At 37.7% G+C, this 20536-nt stretch overlaps 2 protein-coding genes across 2 annotated transcripts in view; one reads left to right on the top strand and one right to left on the bottom strand.

The window, feature by feature from the left end:
• Positions 1–9041, top strand: part of LOC127438923 (uncharacterized) — an 81386-nt gene extending 72345 nt beyond the window's left edge. The window contains exon 14 of the mRNA XM_051694828.1: positions 7480–9041. Within this exon, the coding sequence (XP_051550788.1) occupies positions 7480–7602 (123 nt within the window). The 3' untranslated portion in view covers positions 7603–9041. The remainder of the gene's footprint in view (positions 1–7479) is intronic.
• Positions 9042–9177: 136 nt separating this feature from the next.
• Positions 9178–17824, bottom strand: LOC127439027 (uncharacterized). The gene is made up of 6 exons (XM_051695028.1): positions 17277–17824; positions 16172–16519; positions 12091–12429; positions 11715–11849; positions 11542–11567; positions 9178–10061 (listed from the first exon to the last, which is right to left on the bottom strand). Exons 1-4 carry the CDS (start codon positions 17329–17331, stop codon positions 11725–11727), a joined length of 867 nt encoding a protein of 288 aa, XP_051550988.1. The 5' UTR covers positions 17332–17824; the 3' UTR covers positions 9178–10061; positions 11542–11567; positions 11715–11724.
• Between the last annotated feature and the right edge of the window lie 2712 nt (positions 17825–20536).

Raw genomic sequence — 20536 nt, 5'->3', positions numbered from 1 at the left:
ATTACAAAGAAACATACCTGTTACCATTTTCACCAATGCTAGTGGAATTGCCTTGATAACCACTGAATATTGTTTTTCACTACACTTACATTATATTTGTCACTCAAATCATTGTACTTGAGAAGATTACCTCTAGAATCCATCAAATGTACAATGGACCAGATACCTCTCTCTACCCAGTCACAGTAACATACAGATTTCTTTTTAATCAAGATATATCTGTTATTACAATATATCGGAGTACAATGCGGTGTGAAATTGTGCTTATAAACCAATTTCCAATGAAGGAGGACCTGCTGATGAAAATTAGAAAGCTTAATGGGTAATTTAGCAGTACAGAAGTCACATCTAAGTAAAAAGTCAATCCCACCACATTTATTAAAAACTTTAGAAGGAATATTAAACCAGAATCCATCATTATTTAGTAATAATTGTTGTAACCATTTTAGTTTTATCATTCTATTCATAGTCCATCACATTCAAACCCCTTCTGCTAATGATTTAACCACATCCCCTTTTCTAAGATAGATTTCGACAACTACAGACTCGAGCTAGGCGCCAGCAGCAACAGGAACAGGAAGTGACGTGTGAGGACGCACAAAGAAGAGAACTAACGAAAAGAAATAGAGAGCGACATCTAGTGACCGGTGCGCTTTCACTTTCATCATGTGAAAATCACGTATATCAACTGAGGTTTGGGCCTATTGTCAGTTTTAGTTATTTATTATGAACTTTAATTGTTGTTTAAAGTGGGAAAGTTACTGTTGTATATATTCGTCTTGTTACATTTCTTACATAGAACAAATTATTTTCTAAACAGCTCGAAGCCGCAGACGACATGTGGACATTTTTTTCCAGAACATCGGATGAAAATGAAGGTTTTCTTTTATTTGCTCACTGTGTGTTTTTTACTCGATGATGGTAAGACATTGTTACATTCTTCCTATTAATGATAAAACATTCACAAAGTGACACAGCTTCATATAATGACCCCAAATGTGTTCGTCTGTGGGGTCCGTGTTGGCCTATATGAATGTGCGGAGATTTAGGGTTGCCGCCCGTCCCGTAAAATGATTGTTCTGTATTTAAAGATGAAAATGACGCGATTTGTCCCGTATTTAAGATGGTCAGATGTCGTCACGCTGAAATCGTTCAAGATTGTTAATTTAACAAAGATATAAGTTGGAAATGTTGCATAGGGTGGATAAGGGACCGTCTGAAAAATAGATAAAAATAATAATATAAATCATTAAAAAAAGGGGGGAAAATAGCCTTTATGATAAAACATGTTAAAATGAACTTACAACTCATTACACAGTAATTAGGGTAATGGTTTTCAGCAGACAGCATATTTAACTGGCCCACAGATGTTTTATACACAGAATAACAGTAGTTACCTGCTGTACTTACCTCAAGGATCTTTTTCTACTTGATCTAACCCTTAAAATAGTTTTCGTCAGTGTAACACAATTTTTCAGGTTGATTTAGTAATTTTTTTTACTTAAATCAGAATCAGAATGAGCTTTATTGCCAAGTATGCTTACACATGCAAGGAATTTGGTGACAGGAGCTTCCAGTGTACAACAATACAAAAACAGCAACAAGATATAGATAATAATAAAAAATAAAAACAAATTATACACATATGTACAGACACACACATACATACATACATACACATGGGTAGTGCAAATCTAATATAATCTGTTATGTACAGTGCAAATACAAATCTGTTATGTACAGTGCAAATGTTTATTTTGTTTTATTTTATTTTATTATTTTTTTTCAGAGGAATGAAATGGCAGAAGAGGTTGGATGTGTTGGATAAATATAAGAAAGACTAAACTGTGTATTGCACATAGTTATTGCTCAATGGGGCAATTTAACTGTTCATGAGATGGATAGCCTGAGGGAAAAAACTGTTCCTGTGCCTGACGGTTCTGGTGCTCAGAGCTCTGTAGCGTCGGCCAGAAGGCAACAGTTCAAAAAGGTAGTGGGCAGGGTGAGTGGGGTCCAGAGTGATTTTTCCAGCCTTTTTCCTCAATCTGGAAGTGTATAGTTCTTGAAGGGGGGCAGGGGGCAACCAATAATCCTCTCAGCAGTCCGAATTGTCCTTTGTGGTCTTCTGATGTCTGATTTAGTAGCTGAACCAAACCAGACAGTTATTGAAGTGCAGAGGACAGACTCAGTGACTGCTGAGTAGAACTGTATCAGCAGCGCCTGTGGCAGGTTGAATTTCCTCAGCTGGCAAAGGAAGTACATCCTCTGCTGGACCTTTTACACAGTGGAGTCAATGTGGGTCTCCCACTTCAGGTCCTGTGAGATGGTTGTGCCCAGGAACCTGAATGACTCCACTGCTGCCACAGTGCTGTTTAGAATGGTGAGGGGGTCAGCGTTGGGGTGTTCCTCCTAAAGTCCACAATGATTTCCACTGTTTTGAGCATGTTCAGCTCAAGGTTGTTTTGACTGCACTAGACAGCCAGCCATTCAACCTCCCTTCTCTATGCAGACTCATCGTCATCTCGGATGAGGCCGATGACAGTGGTGTCATCTGCAAACTTCAGGAGCTTGACAGAGGGGTCCTTGGCGATGCAGTCATTGGTGTAGAGGGAGAAGAGTAGTGGGGAGAGCACACATCCCTGGGGGGCTAGAAGTGAGTTTCCCCTGTCTCACAAGCTGCTGCCTGTCCATCAGAAAGCTGGTAATCCACTGACAGATAGACATGGGAACAGAGAGTTGGTGTAATTTATTCTGGAGTATAGCTGGGATGATGGTGCTGAAAGCTGAACTGAAGTCCACAAAAAGGATCCTTGCATATGTCCCTGGTCTGTCCAGATGTTGCAGGATATGATGCAATCCTATGTTGACTGCATCATCCACAGACCTGTTTGCTCGATAAGCAAATTGAAGGGGATCTAGAAACGGTCCAGTGATGTTCTTCAGGTGGGCTAACACCAGTCTCTCAAATGATTTCATGACCACAGACGTCAGGGCGACAGGTCTGTAGTCATTAAGTCCTGTGATTTTTGGTTTCTTTGGGACAGGAATAATGATTGAGCATTTGAAGCAGCATGGGACTTCACACTGCTCCAGTGATGTATTGAAGATCTGTGTGAAGATGGGGGCCAGCTGGTTAGCACAGGATCGAAGACACGCTGGTGAGACGCCATCTGGGCCTGAAGCCTTCCTCGTCTTTTGTTTCAGAAATACACGGCTCACATCATCTTCACAGATCTTAAGTACAGGTTGAGTAGCAGGAGGGGGGAGGAGGGGGGTTGCAGGAGGTGTTTGTGTGAAGTGAAGGTCAGAGTGGGTGTGGGGTGTGAGATTGGGCATTTCAAATCTGCAGTAGAAGTTGTTGGTTCCCTACAGGGTTGGGGGTAGGAGTCCTGTAATTTTTGATTTGTTTCATGCCACTCCACACTGATGCAGGGTCGTTAGCTGAAAACTTGTTTTTCAGCTTCTCAGAGTATCTTCATTTTGCCACTCTGATTTCCCTGTTCAGTGTGTTCCTGGCCTGATTGTACAAGACTTTATCCCCACTCCTGTAAGCATCCTCTTTGGCCTGACGAAGCTGCCTGAGCTCTGCTGTAAACCACAGTTATGTAGTTATGTAAAACCAGTTCATGTAGTTGTTACACATATGATGCACATTGTTTTAGTTTACCTGGTGAAATATTTTTATCAGGATACACTGAAGAAAATCACCTAAAAATGCAGTAGTTTGTACAGATTGTATGCATGAGGAGGGGATATACAGTATGAATGTGATGTGGATTGTATTGTGTGCATGGATGTGTACAAGACATACTTGAGAAAGATGTTAGTTTGTGTCATGAGTGAATGTTCTTGTTGTGTTTGTGTCATCTTGACAATATGACCTGTAAAAGAATCATTTTCACAGTGTTTTCCTGTTGTGCATCTTGAAGAGTGACTGTTCATTTGTGTCTCCAGGTGTGTTTGGTGTTGATGAAATGAAGACGTCAGTGTCAGTGATGGAGGGAGATTCTCCTACTTTACACACTGCTGTTACTGGAATACAAAATGACAAATCAGATTTTATTAAATGGTATTTTAATGGCATCCGCATAGCTCAAATCAATGGAGATCTCAGTAAGTTCTGTACAGCTGTGAAGTGTGAGACTGGTCAGGAGAGATTCAGAGACAGACTGAAGCTGAACAATCAGACTGGATCTCTCACCATCAAGAACATCAGTATTACAGACTCTGGAGATTATAATCTACTGACCTTCATCAACAACACCATTAATGAGAAGACATTCACTGTCACCGTCCAACCTGGTGAGTCATTCAATGAATGTTTAAAAACAAATATGATTAAATAATCTTCACTTTACCTGTATATTAATTCACATATAAATATAATCTCTTTTAAAAACACATGATTATCACAATATCCATTACAAAACAGAACAGCAGATGTTTAAAACTAAAGTGTCTTTACATTTTTAAAACAGTTTTAGTTCTGGTGAATATTCGATTGAAGCGGTTCAAATCCAGTAACACAGTTTCTCATTATTATTGACTCTTTTATTTCTTCTTCATTGGGGTTTTTAGTTCAAAGTGCAGAGGGTGTGATGAAAAATAATATGAACAATCATTTTATAAGCACAGAATGGACAAATGTTGTTTTTCAGTCAGGAAATCAAGAAAGATCATGTGCAATCTTTATTCATTTGACTCTGTTGTATTATAATCACACAAAAATATTTTTAAAGTAGTTAGTAATGTTAAAATGCAGATGTTTATAATTATGGAATAATTGACGACGGACTGTCATACATTATGCATACACGAGGTGCTTTATTTTTCAGTAATTTAAGGAACCGGAGTCAATTATTCCTCTTATACCACAGTTACCACACCTTTAGACATCGTTCAGGGTTTTATCTCAAGACATTTTCTGAGTTTCATCCCTAAAACGCCCTCGTGTGTCGAACTACAGTACTTTCTTCTGCCTTCTTGCACTTTTTTAAGCACTTACTGGAGTTAACAAGATATTTTCACACATCTTGGGGTGAATTTGGTGGTGCCTGGACAGATTGTGATTGAAACCGTCTCAATTTGTAGAATATTTTACATGCAGTCGAATGGTGAATTTTATTTAGCTTGGAAAAGACTTTAAATACCTTTCCAGAGTCGAGCTTCAACAACCTTCCTTCTCAGGGGCTCAGACTTCTCCTTTAATCTTGGCATGATGTGACGTACTTAAATACTTACAATCAAATCAGACCAGCTGTTGAATATGTGTGGCCTTATATTAAAGGAATATTCCTTGTTCAGTAATTTATTTGCAGAATAGTTTTCATTTCCTCAGTTCTGTGCTCTACTATGGTGGGGGTTTTTCGCCCAAAAGAAGAAACTGTTCATGTGTGTTTCAGGTGTGTCTGGTGCTGAAATGAAGATAAAGTCGATGATTGAAGGAGATTCTGTCACTCTACACACTAATGATACTGTAAAACAGGGAGATGTTGTGATGACGTGGTATTTCAATGACACTCGTATAGCTGAAATGAATGAAGATCCCAGTAAGAGCTGTACAGATGTGACGTGTGATGAAGGTGCTGAGAGATTCAGAGACAGACTGAAGATTGACCATCAGACTGGAGATCTCACTATCACAAACACCACAACTACAGACTCTGGACTTTATCAACTAGAGATCAGCAGCAGTATCAGCAGCAGCTGCAGCGTAAAGAGCTTCAGTGTTAATGTCAGCGGTGAGGACGATTTCATCATTTAATGCATTTTCCCACGACGTCTTTTTAAATCAACTCAGTAATTCTTTCATCAGAGCACTTTGTACTTTTTATTGATTCAATATATTCATTTATTGAACAGTTTCTATTGTCAATAGAGATACATTGCAGTAGCAGATCTTCAGTTGTTATAAAGAGCTGATGATTCATAGATCAGATCACATTCAGTGACACTAATGACTGTCTCTCTTCATCATTACAGCATCAGACTTAAAAACTCCAGATCCAGGTCTGTCTTCTGGTGATATAGCAGGAATATGTGTTGGTGTTGTTCTGGTTGTCGTTGTAACTGCTGGTGTGATTTATTATCGCTGTAAGATCTCAAGACGAGGACAAAATGGCAAGTATTACATACAGCTGATATAAAAGAGGAAAATATGAGATTAAATGAGTAAAAAGAGTCTTTAAATATGTGAAAATGTTTATTTTCATACTCAAAACTAACTGACAAAGAAAATCTGTGTTTAATTGAGTTTTTATTCAACAGGCATCGAGATGCAGCACAATGTTCAGGTAAGATACTACAGTATGTGCATTAAATCTTTCTGTCTCTCTTCCTGCAGAAAACTCTGAATTTACAACAGATTCAGATCAGTTTGATTTCATCTGAAGCGTTTCAGAGATTATTTTCTGTGTTTTACAGTTGTTGCATGTTAGATTGTTTGATAAGATCCCTGTGAGATCACGTGTAAAATCAAAGTCAAACTCTATCAATAGTCTTTTGTTTTAGACTGTTTAACACACATATTCCTCGAGACTTTAGTCACGATTGACAGCGTTAACTGGGGAAAAAAATCATCCAAGTGTGTGGAGACTGTCGCAGTGAAAAAGGGAATTTGTGGACTTCTTATTCTTCAGAGCAAACTGTAGTAAATGTAATAATTCGATCAAATTAATCTTTAGATTGAACACAAGCCAATTAATTGCTGTCAGTGAGCGTGATGCACTAAGAAATAAAACACTGCTGATTCGTATACAGTTTTAGCAATAATAAAGTTATTCACCCTTGAGCTCACCGCTGATTCATCCGTGTTTGTAATTGATGCACTGATAATCAGATTTTACAGTCAAAACTCTGTTTTATACATTTGATTTGAAGTCACAAATGTCCAGTAACTATTTCAAGCCATTTCTGTTTTTAATCACATGCAGGATATAAATATCAACAATTCAATTTAAGTTCAAATGCTCATTTTTGATGTCAGGAATGGAATTATTACTAGTGAAAGTGTTTTTTATATCTGTAAATGTATTTCAACATGTTAGATTTGATTTTTCTGATTTTGTTTCTTTGAAGGTTTTCTTACTAGTCACAATCACATTACAGATATCTGAAATTATCATTTCCACTAGAGAAAACCAAATTACAGACATCAAAAATGAGAATTGAAATTCCAACTAGTGAATTAATTAGATATCTTTAATTGTGTTTTAATCAGGAGTGAATGACAGATAATTGTGAAATTCTACAAGTGAAAATAAAACGAGAATTATAATTTTACTGGTTGAAATTTCATTTTTGATATCAAAAAATAAAAGTGCAACTGTTTCTTTCTCAGTCAAATTAAACATTTATAAAAAGACTTTATTCACTTCAACAGTAAATGTCTGTTGTGTAAGTTTGAGCTATTTTCTGCCCTTCTGAAACACAAATCCTGTTCATTTCTTTTATCTTCTGTGAATCTGTGTTTTCTTACAGGAGGATGGTGGAGAGAACAAGATTCCTTTGATGAATATTTCAGGACAGGAGAGAGGACAGGAAAAGAGAGAGCGGATACAACTGAATGACTCGACAACAGTTTGGTCATCTGATGCATCATGAAGTGTCATTAATTAATCGTGTGTTATATAAGTGGAGTGTGTGTAAGAAGGGGACATGATGTGGTATTTATAAATATACTGTAGGTATCGATCGGGAATTCCTGCTTCTGTTCCGGTATAACGTTGCTCTGATGGAGGATCAGTTTCCTCACCTCAAATCCAAACCTCACTTACTATTATGAAAGTGAAAGCTGACTCGAGATCAGTGCAGCTGAATTTATCTTCAATATGAGCCGGCACTGAGATGACTGATGATCATAAACTCATCAGACTCATCCCTTAAACTTGTGAAGAAGACTTTCTACTCTAGATTTTATCTTAACTTCCAAATATTCTCTTCTGCGCTGTGTTTGTCGGTGGGAACCGTATATGATTATGGCGTTTTGTTCATTTAGACGAACACATTTGGGGTCATTATATGAAGCTGTGTCACTTTGTGAATGTTTTATCATTAATAGGAAGAATGTAACAATGTTTTACCATCATCAAGCAAAAAACACACAGTGAGCGAATAAAAGAAGAACTTCATTTTCATCCGATGTTCTGAACAAATGAAAATAAAAGTCATCTGATTAATCAAAATGGTGAGTGACCAGACATGAAACCCGGATCTGAAAACTGAGCGCTTTGGACACACTGATCTTTTATTTTTTTAATAACAGTCATATTATAATCAATAAACAACACAATAATCACTTGCATATCAAAATATAACAATTTGTTGAACAAATATATAACGAAAAAATTAATAAATAAAAACTGGTATGAGATCATCATACAAATAACTTAATCTTCACATAGATATCTAGTGCGTTTTACTTTACTATTTTTCAAACTAAGCAGTAACTCAATATAATGTTTCATTTCTACCTTAATAAAAAGTTGGGTTTTCCTTTAGCCCATTGTTGTTTATGCATAAAATATTTCCCCATAATCGGACAAAGATTGACAATAAAAGGCCACATTTGGTAGTAATCTATCAAAATAAAAAAAAATACATATTTTTCAGAAAGATTAACTTTCATACCTAAAGATTTACAGAGAAGGCCTTCCAAATCGACCCGAAATATTCTGCTATAAATGCAGTGGACAACATTCTCTTTCTCCAACCCACAAAAATCACATTTGGTATCTAAATCAGTACAAAATCTTCAGAAAAGTGCTTTAACAGGATACACCAGATGAAATATTTTAAATGTACTTCTCTCGCCTTATTATACAATATTGTTTAGGCAACAACCATGCGTATTTCCACTCAGTGCACTCAAATCTCGATGACCAAAATGTTTTAGAAGATATGGGGCTATATTCTGTTAGTAAATTCTTAATAAAGTAATTATTCCATCTCCTATCTGTAATATTAACTCCATTAATTGCAACATCAGGTCTAAGACAACCCAGAGTCTCCTTATTCACATTACCTCTAATGGCCTATTTGTTAATTACCGTAACAAATACAGTAAAAACTAAAAAATTAACAAGATAATACATGCAGTTTTTTTAGATGTAAAAAGTATGATTTTACCATATGATTAAAGGTAAAAATGTGTATCAAGTTTAACAAGAAAATAAACAATTTTAATCAGAATCAGAATGAGATTTATTGCCAAGTGTGCTTACACACATACAAGCAATTTGTCTTGCTGACAGAAACTTACAAACAATACAACAACAAGACAGAGATAATAATAAAAAATAGTATAAAAATAAAGTGCATAAAAATATAACTATATACAAAAAATATACAATAAGACAATATATATATATATATATATATATATATATATATATATATATATACGTATAGCTTTTCTTTACACAGAGAATCAGATTCCAGTACTCTGATAATTAATCAACTCAAGACTAGAGAAAGTCTGTATGAGCTTTTTGTTTCTATTAAGCACCAAATCTTTCCAGCAGCAGTAAAATTAAACTGTTGAACCGCTTTAAATGAACAAAACGCCATAATCATATACGGTTCCCACCGACAAACACAGCGCAGAAGAGAATATTTGGAAGTTAAGATAAAATCTAGAGTAGAAAGTCTTTTTCACAAGTTTAAGGCATGAGTCTGATGAGTTTATGATCATCAGTCATCTCAGTGCCGGCTCATATTGAAGATAAATTCAGCTGCACTGATCTCGAGTCAGCTTTCACTTTCACAATAGTAAGTGAGGTTTGGATTTGAGGTGAGGAAACTGATCCTCCATCAGAGCAACGTTATACCGGAACAGCAGCCGGAATTCCTGATCGATACCTACAGTATATTTATAAATACCACATCATGTCCCCTTCTTACACACACTCCACTTATATAACACACGATTAATTAATGACACTTCATGATGCATCAGATGACCAAACTGTTGTCGAGTCATTCAGTTGTATCCGCTCTCTCTTTTCCTGTCCTCTCTCCTGTCCTGAAATATTCAAAGGAATCTCGTTCTCTCCGCCATCCTCCTGTAAGAAAACACAGATTCACAGAAGATAAAAGAAATGAACAGGATTTGTGTTTCAGAAGGGCAGAAAATAGCTCAAACTTACACAACAGACATTTACTGTTGAAGTGAATAAAGTCTTTTTTTCTCCCATTTGTCTCCCCAATCTGGAATGCCCAATTCCCAATGCGCTCTAAGTCCTTGTGGTGGAGTAGTGACTCACCTCAATCCAGGTGGCGGAGGACGACTCTCAGTTGCCTCCGTGCATCTTATCACGTGGCTTGTTGAGCACGTTACCGTGGAGACATAGTGCGTGTGGAGGCTTCACGCTATTCTCCGTGGCATCCACGCACAACTCACCACGCGCCCCACCGAGAGCGAGAACCACATTGTAGCAACCACGAGGAGGTTACCCCAACGTGACTCTACCCTCCTTAGCAACTGGGCCAATTTGGTTGCTTAGGAGACCTGGCTGGAGTCATTCAGCACACCCTGGATTCGAACTCATGACTCCAGGTGTGGTAGTCAGCGTCAATACTTGCTGAGCTACCCAGTCCCCCAATAAAGTCTTTTTTTAAATGTTTAGAGTAATTTTACTGAGAAAGTAAGAGTTGCACTTTATTTTACAGTATGTGTACTTTACAGTATAGTTCATTATACTTTATTAAAATGAGACTAACTCTCTGTCTACACTGGACGTGAGCGGCGCATTGCATCAAAAGCTGAAATACCAAATCTATCATGTTCAAATACATTTACAGATATAAAAAAGGCAGATGTCGATGGTATACGCTATTTACACCCCAGTGTCAGATACTACTTGCACCACATTTAAACACTAACATACAGTATATGAGCATCACTGCTGTGTGTTTATTGTGTTTATTTAGAGTCACACAGACACACTACATTAACCCTTACCACTAAACCTAACCTTAACCTTACCTTAGAAAAAATAACCATGTTTTTCTACAGTAAACATAGTTTCACCATGGTATTTTGTAGTAAATTTATAGTAGCCACTAAATGAATCATAGTTACTATATTATCATCATATTACACATACCATATTAGTCTTTTTTTGCTTAGTGCAACATGCTTACAGACGGCCGATTAATTGCCCTTGTGTTGAACCTAAAGGTACATTTAATTGTTTTATCAGTTTGCTCTGAAGAATAAGAAGTCCACAAATTCCCTTTTGTGTCAAGACACTTGGATGATTTGTTTCCCCAGTTAACGCTGTCAATCGTGACTAAAGTCTCGAGGAATATGTGTGTTAAACAGTCTAAAACAAAAGACTATTGATAGAGTTTGACTTTGATTTTACACGTGATCTCACAGGGATCTTATCAAACAATCTAACATGCAACAACTGTAAAACACAGAAAATAATCTCTGAAACGCTTCAGATGAAATCAAACTGATCTGAATCTGTTGTAAATTCAGAGTTTTCTGCAGGAAGAGAGACAGAAAGATTTAATGCACATACTGTAGTATCTTACCTGAACATTGTGCTGCATCTCGATGCCTGTTGAATAAAAACTCAATTAAACACAGATTTTCTTTGTCAGTTAGTTTTGAGTATGAAAATAAACATTTTCACATATTTAAAGACTCTTTTTACTCATTTAATCTCATATTTTCCTCTTTTATATCAGCTGTATGTAATACTTGCCATTTTGTCCTCATCTTGAGATCTTACAGCGATAATAAATCACACCAGCAGTTACAGCGACAACCAGAACACCAACACATATTCCTGCTATATCACCAGAAGACAGACCTGGATCTGAAGTTTTTAAGTCTGATACTGTAATGATGAAGAGAGACAGTCATTAGTGTCACTGAATGTGATCTGATCTATGAATCATCAGCTCTTTATAACAACTGAAGATCTGCTACTGCAATGTATCTCTATTGACAATAGAAACTGTTCAATAAATGAATATATTGAATCAATAAAAAGTACAAAGTGCTCTGATGAAAGAATTACTGAGTTGATTTAAAAAGACGTCGTGGGAAAATGCATTAAATGATGAAATCGTCCTCACCGCTGACATTAACACTGAAGCTCTTTACGCTGCAGCTGCTGCTGATACTGCTGCTGATCTCTAGTTGATAAAGTCCAGAGTCTGTAGTTCTGGTGTTTGTGATAGTGAGATCTCCAGTCTGATGGTCAATCTTCAGTCTGTCTCTGAATCTCTCAGCACCTTCATCACACGTCACATCTGTACAGCTCTTACTGGGATCTTCATTCATTTCAGCTATACGAGTGTCATTGAAATACCACGTCATCACAACATCTCCCTGTTTTACAGTATCATCAGTGTGTAGAGTGACAGAAGCTCCTTCAATCATCGACTTTATCTTCATTTCAGCACCAGACACACCTGAAACACACATGAACAGTTTCTTCTTTTGGGCGAAAAATCCCCACCATAGTAGAGGACAGAACTGAGGAAATGAAAACAATTGTGCACCTAAACTACTGAATCTTACCCACACATGTACAGTGGTGTTACAAAAAGCAACTACACCCCATGAAATCACCAAGATGTTTTTTTCAACATTTTAGGACAGAGAGAAATGACTCTGAATGTACATTCTGTAATGATTTATAGAGCATAAATAAACATTAATGCCCATTTCTTGAGTAGAAAAAGTTGTTACAAGCCTACTTTTATCACATCCATATAAAACCAGTGTTTTAAATCAGAATAAGGAGCACCCAATTAGAAGAATCAAGTGCAAATTAGTCCCTCTTTTAAAAAAAAAAAAAAAAACTAAAATCGAGGTTAGTGAGGCACTTACAATATAAGTGAATTTGTGGAGAGTTTAAATGCAGAAATGTGAAGCTTATAATTTTATAAAAGCACTTACATTAATAATTCTATTAAAACTCATGTATTATTTGAGCTGTAAAGACAGATACTGAACCAATCAGCTGTGAGTAAAATTACATCCGTGTCTCTTAAAGCACACTTACAAATAAAATCTTAGAAATCCACAAAATTGACTCATGATAAATTATTTGAGAATCTAAATGTAGATTTTCAGCAGACTGTATTTTATTTAAAATTTAATTGCTTTTCATTTACCCTCTTTAGCCATAGCCACAAATATCTTGAAAATATAAACATAATATATTAGGCTCTCTATAAAACAGCCAGTAAGATGGATTAATATGATACCTGCAAAAAATGATAGTTTTTTAAAATATTAAAAGCTCAAGATTGCTATGGAAAGGGGTGAATGCCACCCAAACCACTTCTTTCATGGACTCGAGATGAACAAACAGTGTTTTACTTGAAGTTATAATATAAGCAATACACAAAATATGTCTTTTATAAAAAAGACAAATACATCTTATTATTGCATACCAATTTTTTGCATACAGTATTCTAAGTGCTCACTTTATAATTAATCAATAGTAGCCTTTTTTATGCTTTTTATTTTTGCATTTTTTTTTTTACTAAAAGACAAATGTACAAATTGTACATCAAGAAAGAGAATAAAAAAAATAAAAAAAAACAATGTTATTTTGAATATCCGTATCAACCATTCACAACATACTGTATAAATAACATGCAATTCATTCACTTACATGTTATATTTGATTTCATATAAACTGGAAAGTTAAGGCATCACCTTTTTTTAAATATTAAATGAGATAGGACATCATACCTCGTATTTTAACTAATTTTGTTCAAAAATCAAGAATCTGAAGGAAACAATCTAAAATTAATGTATAATATTTTTAAGCAAATCCCATTTATGTTCACATTCCAGAGTTTTATTATTAAATGTTATTTGGTATATTTCTAAAATCATTTCTCTCCATTTTTGAAATTGTGGGGGTTCTGGTTTAAGCCAAATTTTTGTAATTGTCATGGAGAAACTCACGGCGGTAGGGATATTGACTCAATCACGGGGTTTATTAAACAGGTGAATGAAGCAGTGATGAAAGCAATAGCTGAGTCAATCCAGATACAGTGGTGATGCAGACAGCAGGTGAGTAATATCCAGACGGGAATAATGCGATGTACAGATGAATAGTTAACTCACAACAGTCTTTTGATATTTGCAGGTAACTTAAACGACATAGGAGAGTCCAAACACTGGAGGATAAACCAACATGAAACACAGACGAGGAGAACAATAACAAGGAAAGTATATTAACAGGCAAGCTAGACAAAACTAGGAAGTCTGTAGTCTCCGAGAAAACACTGACGAGAACAGACAGAGAGTGTGTGTGTGAAAGCTGGGTATAAATGCAGTCCTTAGTCACTAATGATGTACAGGTGCGTGTGATCGGAAATCCGGGGAGAGTGAGCGCTGTGTCGGCAGTGAGGGAGAGAGAGCGGAGTATGGAGTGAGAGAGGGAGTCCGGTGGATCCGTGACAGAACCCGCCCCACCCCCACCCCCCAAAGGGCGACTCCTGGCGCCCAAAGATGGATGAGGAAGGCAGGAGGAAATGGATGACAGGGAAGGATCCAGGAAGACGATCCGGTGGCCAGGGAGGTGACCACAGGGCAGGGACTGGGTCAAGATGCTTGGGAGGCGGCCACAGGGCAGGGACAGGCTCAGGAGGCCTGGGTGGAGTCAGCGGAGAAGGAAGGGCCATCATGCTGGATGGAGCCAGCGGAGGAGGAAGGGCCATCATGCTGGATGGAGCCTGCGGAGCAACAGTAGTAGTTTCTGGGGTTGAGGGTGGAGCCGAGAGAGGCTTTACAAAGGCAGGCGGAGCAACAGGAGTAGGGATTGGAGATTTAGGAGGTGGAGTTTGTGGTGAAGCGGGCTGAGCTGTAGGAGACTCTGAGGGCAGAGCCGTGGAGGGCTCAACGGGGGCAAGTGGAGCCAGGAGAGGCTCGATGGGCGGAGCCAGGGAAGGTGGAGCTGTGGGAGGCTCGGATCAAGGAACCATGGATGAGAGCACAGGCATTGGCTGGGGAGCTGCCTCTATGGATGTAAGTGCAAGCATCGACTGGGGAGTGGGAGTCCTTTTCCTTCTCCTCCTCTTCCGGACAGCTGGGAGCGTTATTGCGGGAAAGGTCGAGGCTACAGGCGTTGGCTCGACTCCAGGGTGTGCTGAGTGACAGGTCTCCTTAAGCAACTAATTTGGCCGGTTGCTAGGTGTGTAGAGACACATGGGGTAACCTCCTCGTGGTCGCGATTAGGGGTTCTCATTCTAAATGGGGCGCGTGGTAAGTTGTGCATGGATCGCAGAGAGTAGCATGAGCCTCCACATGCAGAGTCTCCACAGTGTCATGCACAATGAGCCACTTGATAAGATGCGTGGATTGACGGTCTCAGACGTGGAGGCAACTGCAACTTGTCCTCCACCACCCGGATTGAGGTGACTAACCACGCCACTACAAGGACCTACTAAGTAGTGGGAATTGGGCATTCCAAATTGGAAGAAAAGGGGATAAAAAAAATAAAAAGGAACTGCAAGAAGGCAGAAGAAAGTACTGTAGTTCGACACACGAGGGCGTTTTAGGGATGAAACTCAGAAAATGTCTTGAGATAAAACCCTGAACGATGTCTAAAGGTGTGGTAACTGTGGTATAAGTGGAATAATTGACTCCGGCTCATTAAATTATTGAAAAATAAAGCACCTCGTGTATGCATAATTTGACAGTCCATCATCAGTTATTCCTTAATTATAAACTTCTGCATTTTAACATTACTACTTTAAAAAAATATTTTTGTGTGATTATAATACAACAGAGTCAAATGAATAAAGATTGCACATGATCTTTCTTGATTTCCTGACTGAAAAACAACATTTGTCCATTCTGTGCTTATAAAATGATTGTTCATATTATTTTTCATCACACCCTCTGCACTTTGAACTAAAAACCCCAATGAAGAAGAAATAAAAGAGTCAATAATAATGAGAAACTGTGTTACTGGATTTGAACCGCTTCAATCGAATATTCACCAGAACTAAAACTGTTTTAAAAATGTAAAGACACTTTAGTTTTAAACATCTGCTGTTCTGTTTTGTAATGGATATTGTGATAATCATGTGTTTTTAAAAGAGATTATATTTATATGTGAATTAATATACAGGTAAAGTGAAGATTATTTAATCATATTCGTTTTTAAACACTCATTGAATGACTCACCAGGTTGGACGGTGACAGTGAATGTCTTCTCATCATTGGTGTTGTTGATGAAGGTCCACAGTAGATAATCTCCAGAGTCTGTAATACTGATGTTCTTGATGGTGAGAGATCCAGTCTGATTGTTCAGCTTCAGTCTGTCTCTGAATCTCTCCTGACCAGTCTCACACTTCACATCTGTACAGAACTTACTGAGATCTCCCCTGATTTGAGCTATGCGGATGTTATTAAAATACCATTTAATAAAATCTGATTTGTCATTTTGTAATCCAGTAACAGCAGTGCGTAAAGTAGGAGAATCTCCCTCCATCACTGACACTGACGTCTTCATTTCATCAACACCAAACACACCTGGAGACACAAATGAACAGTCACTCTTCAAGATGCACAACAGGAAAACACTGTGAAAATGATTCTTTTACAGGTCATATTGTCAAGATGACACAAACACAACAAGAACATTCACTCATGACACAAACTAACATCTTTCTCAAGTATGTCTTGTACACATCCATGCACACAATACAATCCACATCACATTCATACTGTATATCCCCTCCTCATGCATACAATCTGTACAAACTACTGATCAAGTAGAAATAGATCCTTGAGGAAACTACAGCAGGTAACTACTGTTATTCTGTGTATAAAACATCTGTGGGCCAGTTAAATATGCTGTCTGCTGAAAACCATTACCCTAATTACTGTGTAATGAGTTGAAAGTTCATTTTAACATGTTTTATCATAAAGGCAATTAATTTAGAAATTGTTTTGGCATTTCAGACCGCTGTATTCAAGGACATTTATTTGTTTTTACAGGTGGAGTGATGAACAATGTCTTGGTGTGACCCATTTGAGCTACATAAAGTGGCACCTGCTGTATATGTAGTGTGATTTAATGTCATATTAACCTCTTGTAATTGAAATCAGATACTGTAATTTACACACATACTCTAAGATGATGAAAAATAGGAGAATAAGTGAATGAGCTCTCACTTGGGTGTAGTTTAGGAAAGTTTCCAGACAAATCCATTTGGGGTCATTATATGAAGCTGTGTGTCTTTGTGAATGTTTTATCATTAATAGGAAGAATGTAACAATGTCTTACCATCATCGAGTAAAAAACACACAGCGAGCAAATAAAAGAGGAGCTTCATTTTCATCCGATGTTCTGGAAAAAAATAAAATAAAATAAAATAAAAGTGAAAATGGCGAGTGATATCCGATCCCGGAACTGAGCGCTTATGACACACTTATTTATTTTATTTATGAATCACTGATTTACATATAACTGATTTCTCATTAAGTCACAATAGTGAAGCTGCTGCGTCTTTGTATTCCTTAATGAGAAATCACCTGTTTTTGGTGAGTAATTGTTATCAATTCAATCACCAGAAGTCTGCATATACAGCATCACAGTGCAATACGACGCTGAATCCAGCTACTTATAGACCCTTTTCACATGACGTCAGTCAACTTCCGCTCTGACTCGAAGCGGTGTTTGTCCGGCAGCATTAGTGGAATGCTAGCGCATTAGCATAGCGGAGTTCACTCAGTCTCTTGTACATCTGCCACAAATACAGCTAGATGATGTACAACGACTTGCAGACAAATGTTTGTTTACAACACACTCCAAATTTAATAAAGGCGACAAATTCTTCATTGAGCAACACCTGTTTGATTATGACGTTAAATGTTTTTGTCTTTTCTAGTCCTTCTGTTAGTGAAGGTGCTAGGATAACGGTAGTTGATATTATCAATCTGTTAGCTTTCTATTTAGCAAATAAGTCTTTAGGCCCTATTCTTGATTAGGTTACTGTTGGACAGACCGCAAACTCTTGTTTCATATTACTGCTGTTAGCTGCAGATTCTGGATTGTAAGATAAGTCAGAAACGTGACACTGAGAGGGTGATGTCACAGGTCCATGAGAAGGTTCATCACCTTCAGGTTTCTCAGATCAATAGTTCTCTAACATTATGATTAGACAGTTAAGTTTTCTTTTGGTTGTGTTTTGCTGCGGTTGCAGAGACTTTGCAGTATCCCATGAAGTTCCAGTGTGTTTCTCAGTCTTATGTCACTGAACTCCAAAAGACAACTTTGTACATCTCTTTAAAAACAGAAGTGGGTTGTTTGAGGACAGTAAAAATAATGTTCAAAGCTTATACACTCACTGTAATCCTTAAGTTTATATTCCATTACTCTTTGTAGATATATGCAATCACATAGTGGCATTTCTGTTTCAAACTGCTCACTACAGCACTATGGGCTTCAAGACGTTGCTACTGCCTGCCAAGGACACAGGTCAGATATTAATATTCCTGACACTTGATGATGTTGGACTTGCATCATTATTATTGTACAGGGAATTGCTCCAGAGTGTACAAATGACATGGTGGTGTGTAAACCACTGGCAAGGATAAAGAATAGTGTCAGGACTGGTGTGAAGTGCACACTGTACAGAGCATATGATTGTGAGCCTGAATGAGCCCCCACTTGTACAGTGATTAGTATTTATTACTTTTTATTGAGGCCTTCAGTTGATATTATTATCTTTGGCAATTTATGATGAATTCTTAATACCAGGGTTTGGGGCAGCTTAGCAAACACTTTTAAAGGGAGAGTTACTGTATTCGGGCAGTTTGCATTACAAGCATGTACAGGGAGGTGATAAGTGTGGGTGTCTGCTATAATGTGAAAGGACGGGTGACATTATAATGAAATCTAAATTAAACTTGACATATCTCACTTTTATGTCAGGGTCTCTTCCAGATCCTCACGTCATGGCCAGTGGGGAGAAACTGAAAGACATCCGTCCACAACCGGGGATATGCAAATTGCTGCATGGGCTTGAGGGCCTTAATTTGGTGGACTCTGGCCCTGTGCCATTTGGGTCTGTGCTCTTTTAAAAGTACCCTACTGAAATAAGTAGAGACATTATTAAACACCCTGGTGCCCCTGAGTTTCCTCAGTTGACTGTTGATGGTTACAACTTTACATTTCCAATAGATTTTGAACCCAACTACAAGCAACAGTGACACTTGGAGAGCATAAAGGTGTCACGGGAGATCTCTGCTGCTATTGAGGCAGAAACACAACTGCCAGCTGTGGACCCAGGTACGTAAACCCCGATTTACAGCCAGCAGATTCTGTGAAATATGCCATGTTCGCGGGGAGTCTTCCTCCAACGCCTTAGCAGTACACATTCTGAGAGGAACTCCCCAGACAGGCGCTATGAAAAGAGGGTTGGATCTGGAACCTGAGATTCTGAGGCAGTATTCAGATTTTTGTGATGTCTCTGTGACACAATGTGGGATCATCATCCACCCTGATGCATCTCACTTTGCAGCCAGCCCTGATGCTAAAGTCTTCAACCCAAGGGGAACACCGCCATTTGGGCTGGCTGAGGTAAAGAGTTGCGATGTGGAAAATGTTGCACAAGTTAAACACCTGGGGCTGGATTCATGAAACGTTCTTAAGAAGAAATTTCTTCTTAACTAACACTTTCTACTTAATTTCTAACTCAAGAGAACAGTTAAGAAAAAACTAATTCAGAAAGTTCATATATTTTTTCTTAAGACTGTTCTTAAAAAAAAAAAAAAAAACGTAAGAAGCATTCAAATTCTCTGAATAACATCTTAAAGTCAGGATAACCTCACAGTTGTCTTAAATCCTAAAAGGTAAGTTTACAATTGTGCAGAATTAGCAGCAAAATAAAGAGTAATTTGGTGAGGCTTGCTTATGTTTCACAAATTTGTTCAATTTTATTAACTGATTAGTTCAGTGACCCCGTCTGGAAATGTCACTAGGTGGCGACAAATGAGCGTCTTATGTGCTATGAGTTAGTAGCTGTGTCTATTATAATTTTATTTTTTTATAGGGAATGCAAAAAAGGTTAACAATCGTATAAATGTAAGTGCATGTACATAAAATGCATTGACAATAGATAAAAAAATAAGAAAAAGAAAGACAAAAAAAATAAAAAAAAATAAAAAAAAATAAAAAATAATAATAAATGAAACGAGACAGCCTCGATGACGTATGCGGCCGACAAATACGACCACCGCAGGACGTCTTCCAAACGAGACAGCCAGTGAATAATTTTGAGTCGGTCCGGACAGCGCGTTACATCTGCCGGTCTGTTCAGAGCGGATCGCATCACGGAGTTAACGGGGAAAACATGCTTTTGCATCAATGAAAGTTGGTGTACAGATGTAACAACGTTTTATAAGCATTTTAACTTTGTCGATAACAAAATAGCGCGAAAAGTGGATGGAAATAATGTCTTACCATCATTGAGCAAAAAACACCCAGCGAGCAAATAAAAGAGGAGCTTCATTTTCATCCGATGTCCTTGAAATCTGAAAATA

Source organism: Myxocyprinus asiaticus, chromosome 50 (genome assembly GCF_019703515.2).
Source record: "Myxocyprinus asiaticus isolate MX2 ecotype Aquarium Trade chromosome 50, UBuf_Myxa_2, whole genome shotgun sequence".
Taxonomy (NCBI): domain Eukaryota; kingdom Metazoa; phylum Chordata; class Actinopteri; order Cypriniformes; family Catostomidae; genus Myxocyprinus; species Myxocyprinus asiaticus.
Note: the sequence above shows the minus strand (reverse complement) of the source record. Positions and strands in the feature narration are given on the sequence as shown.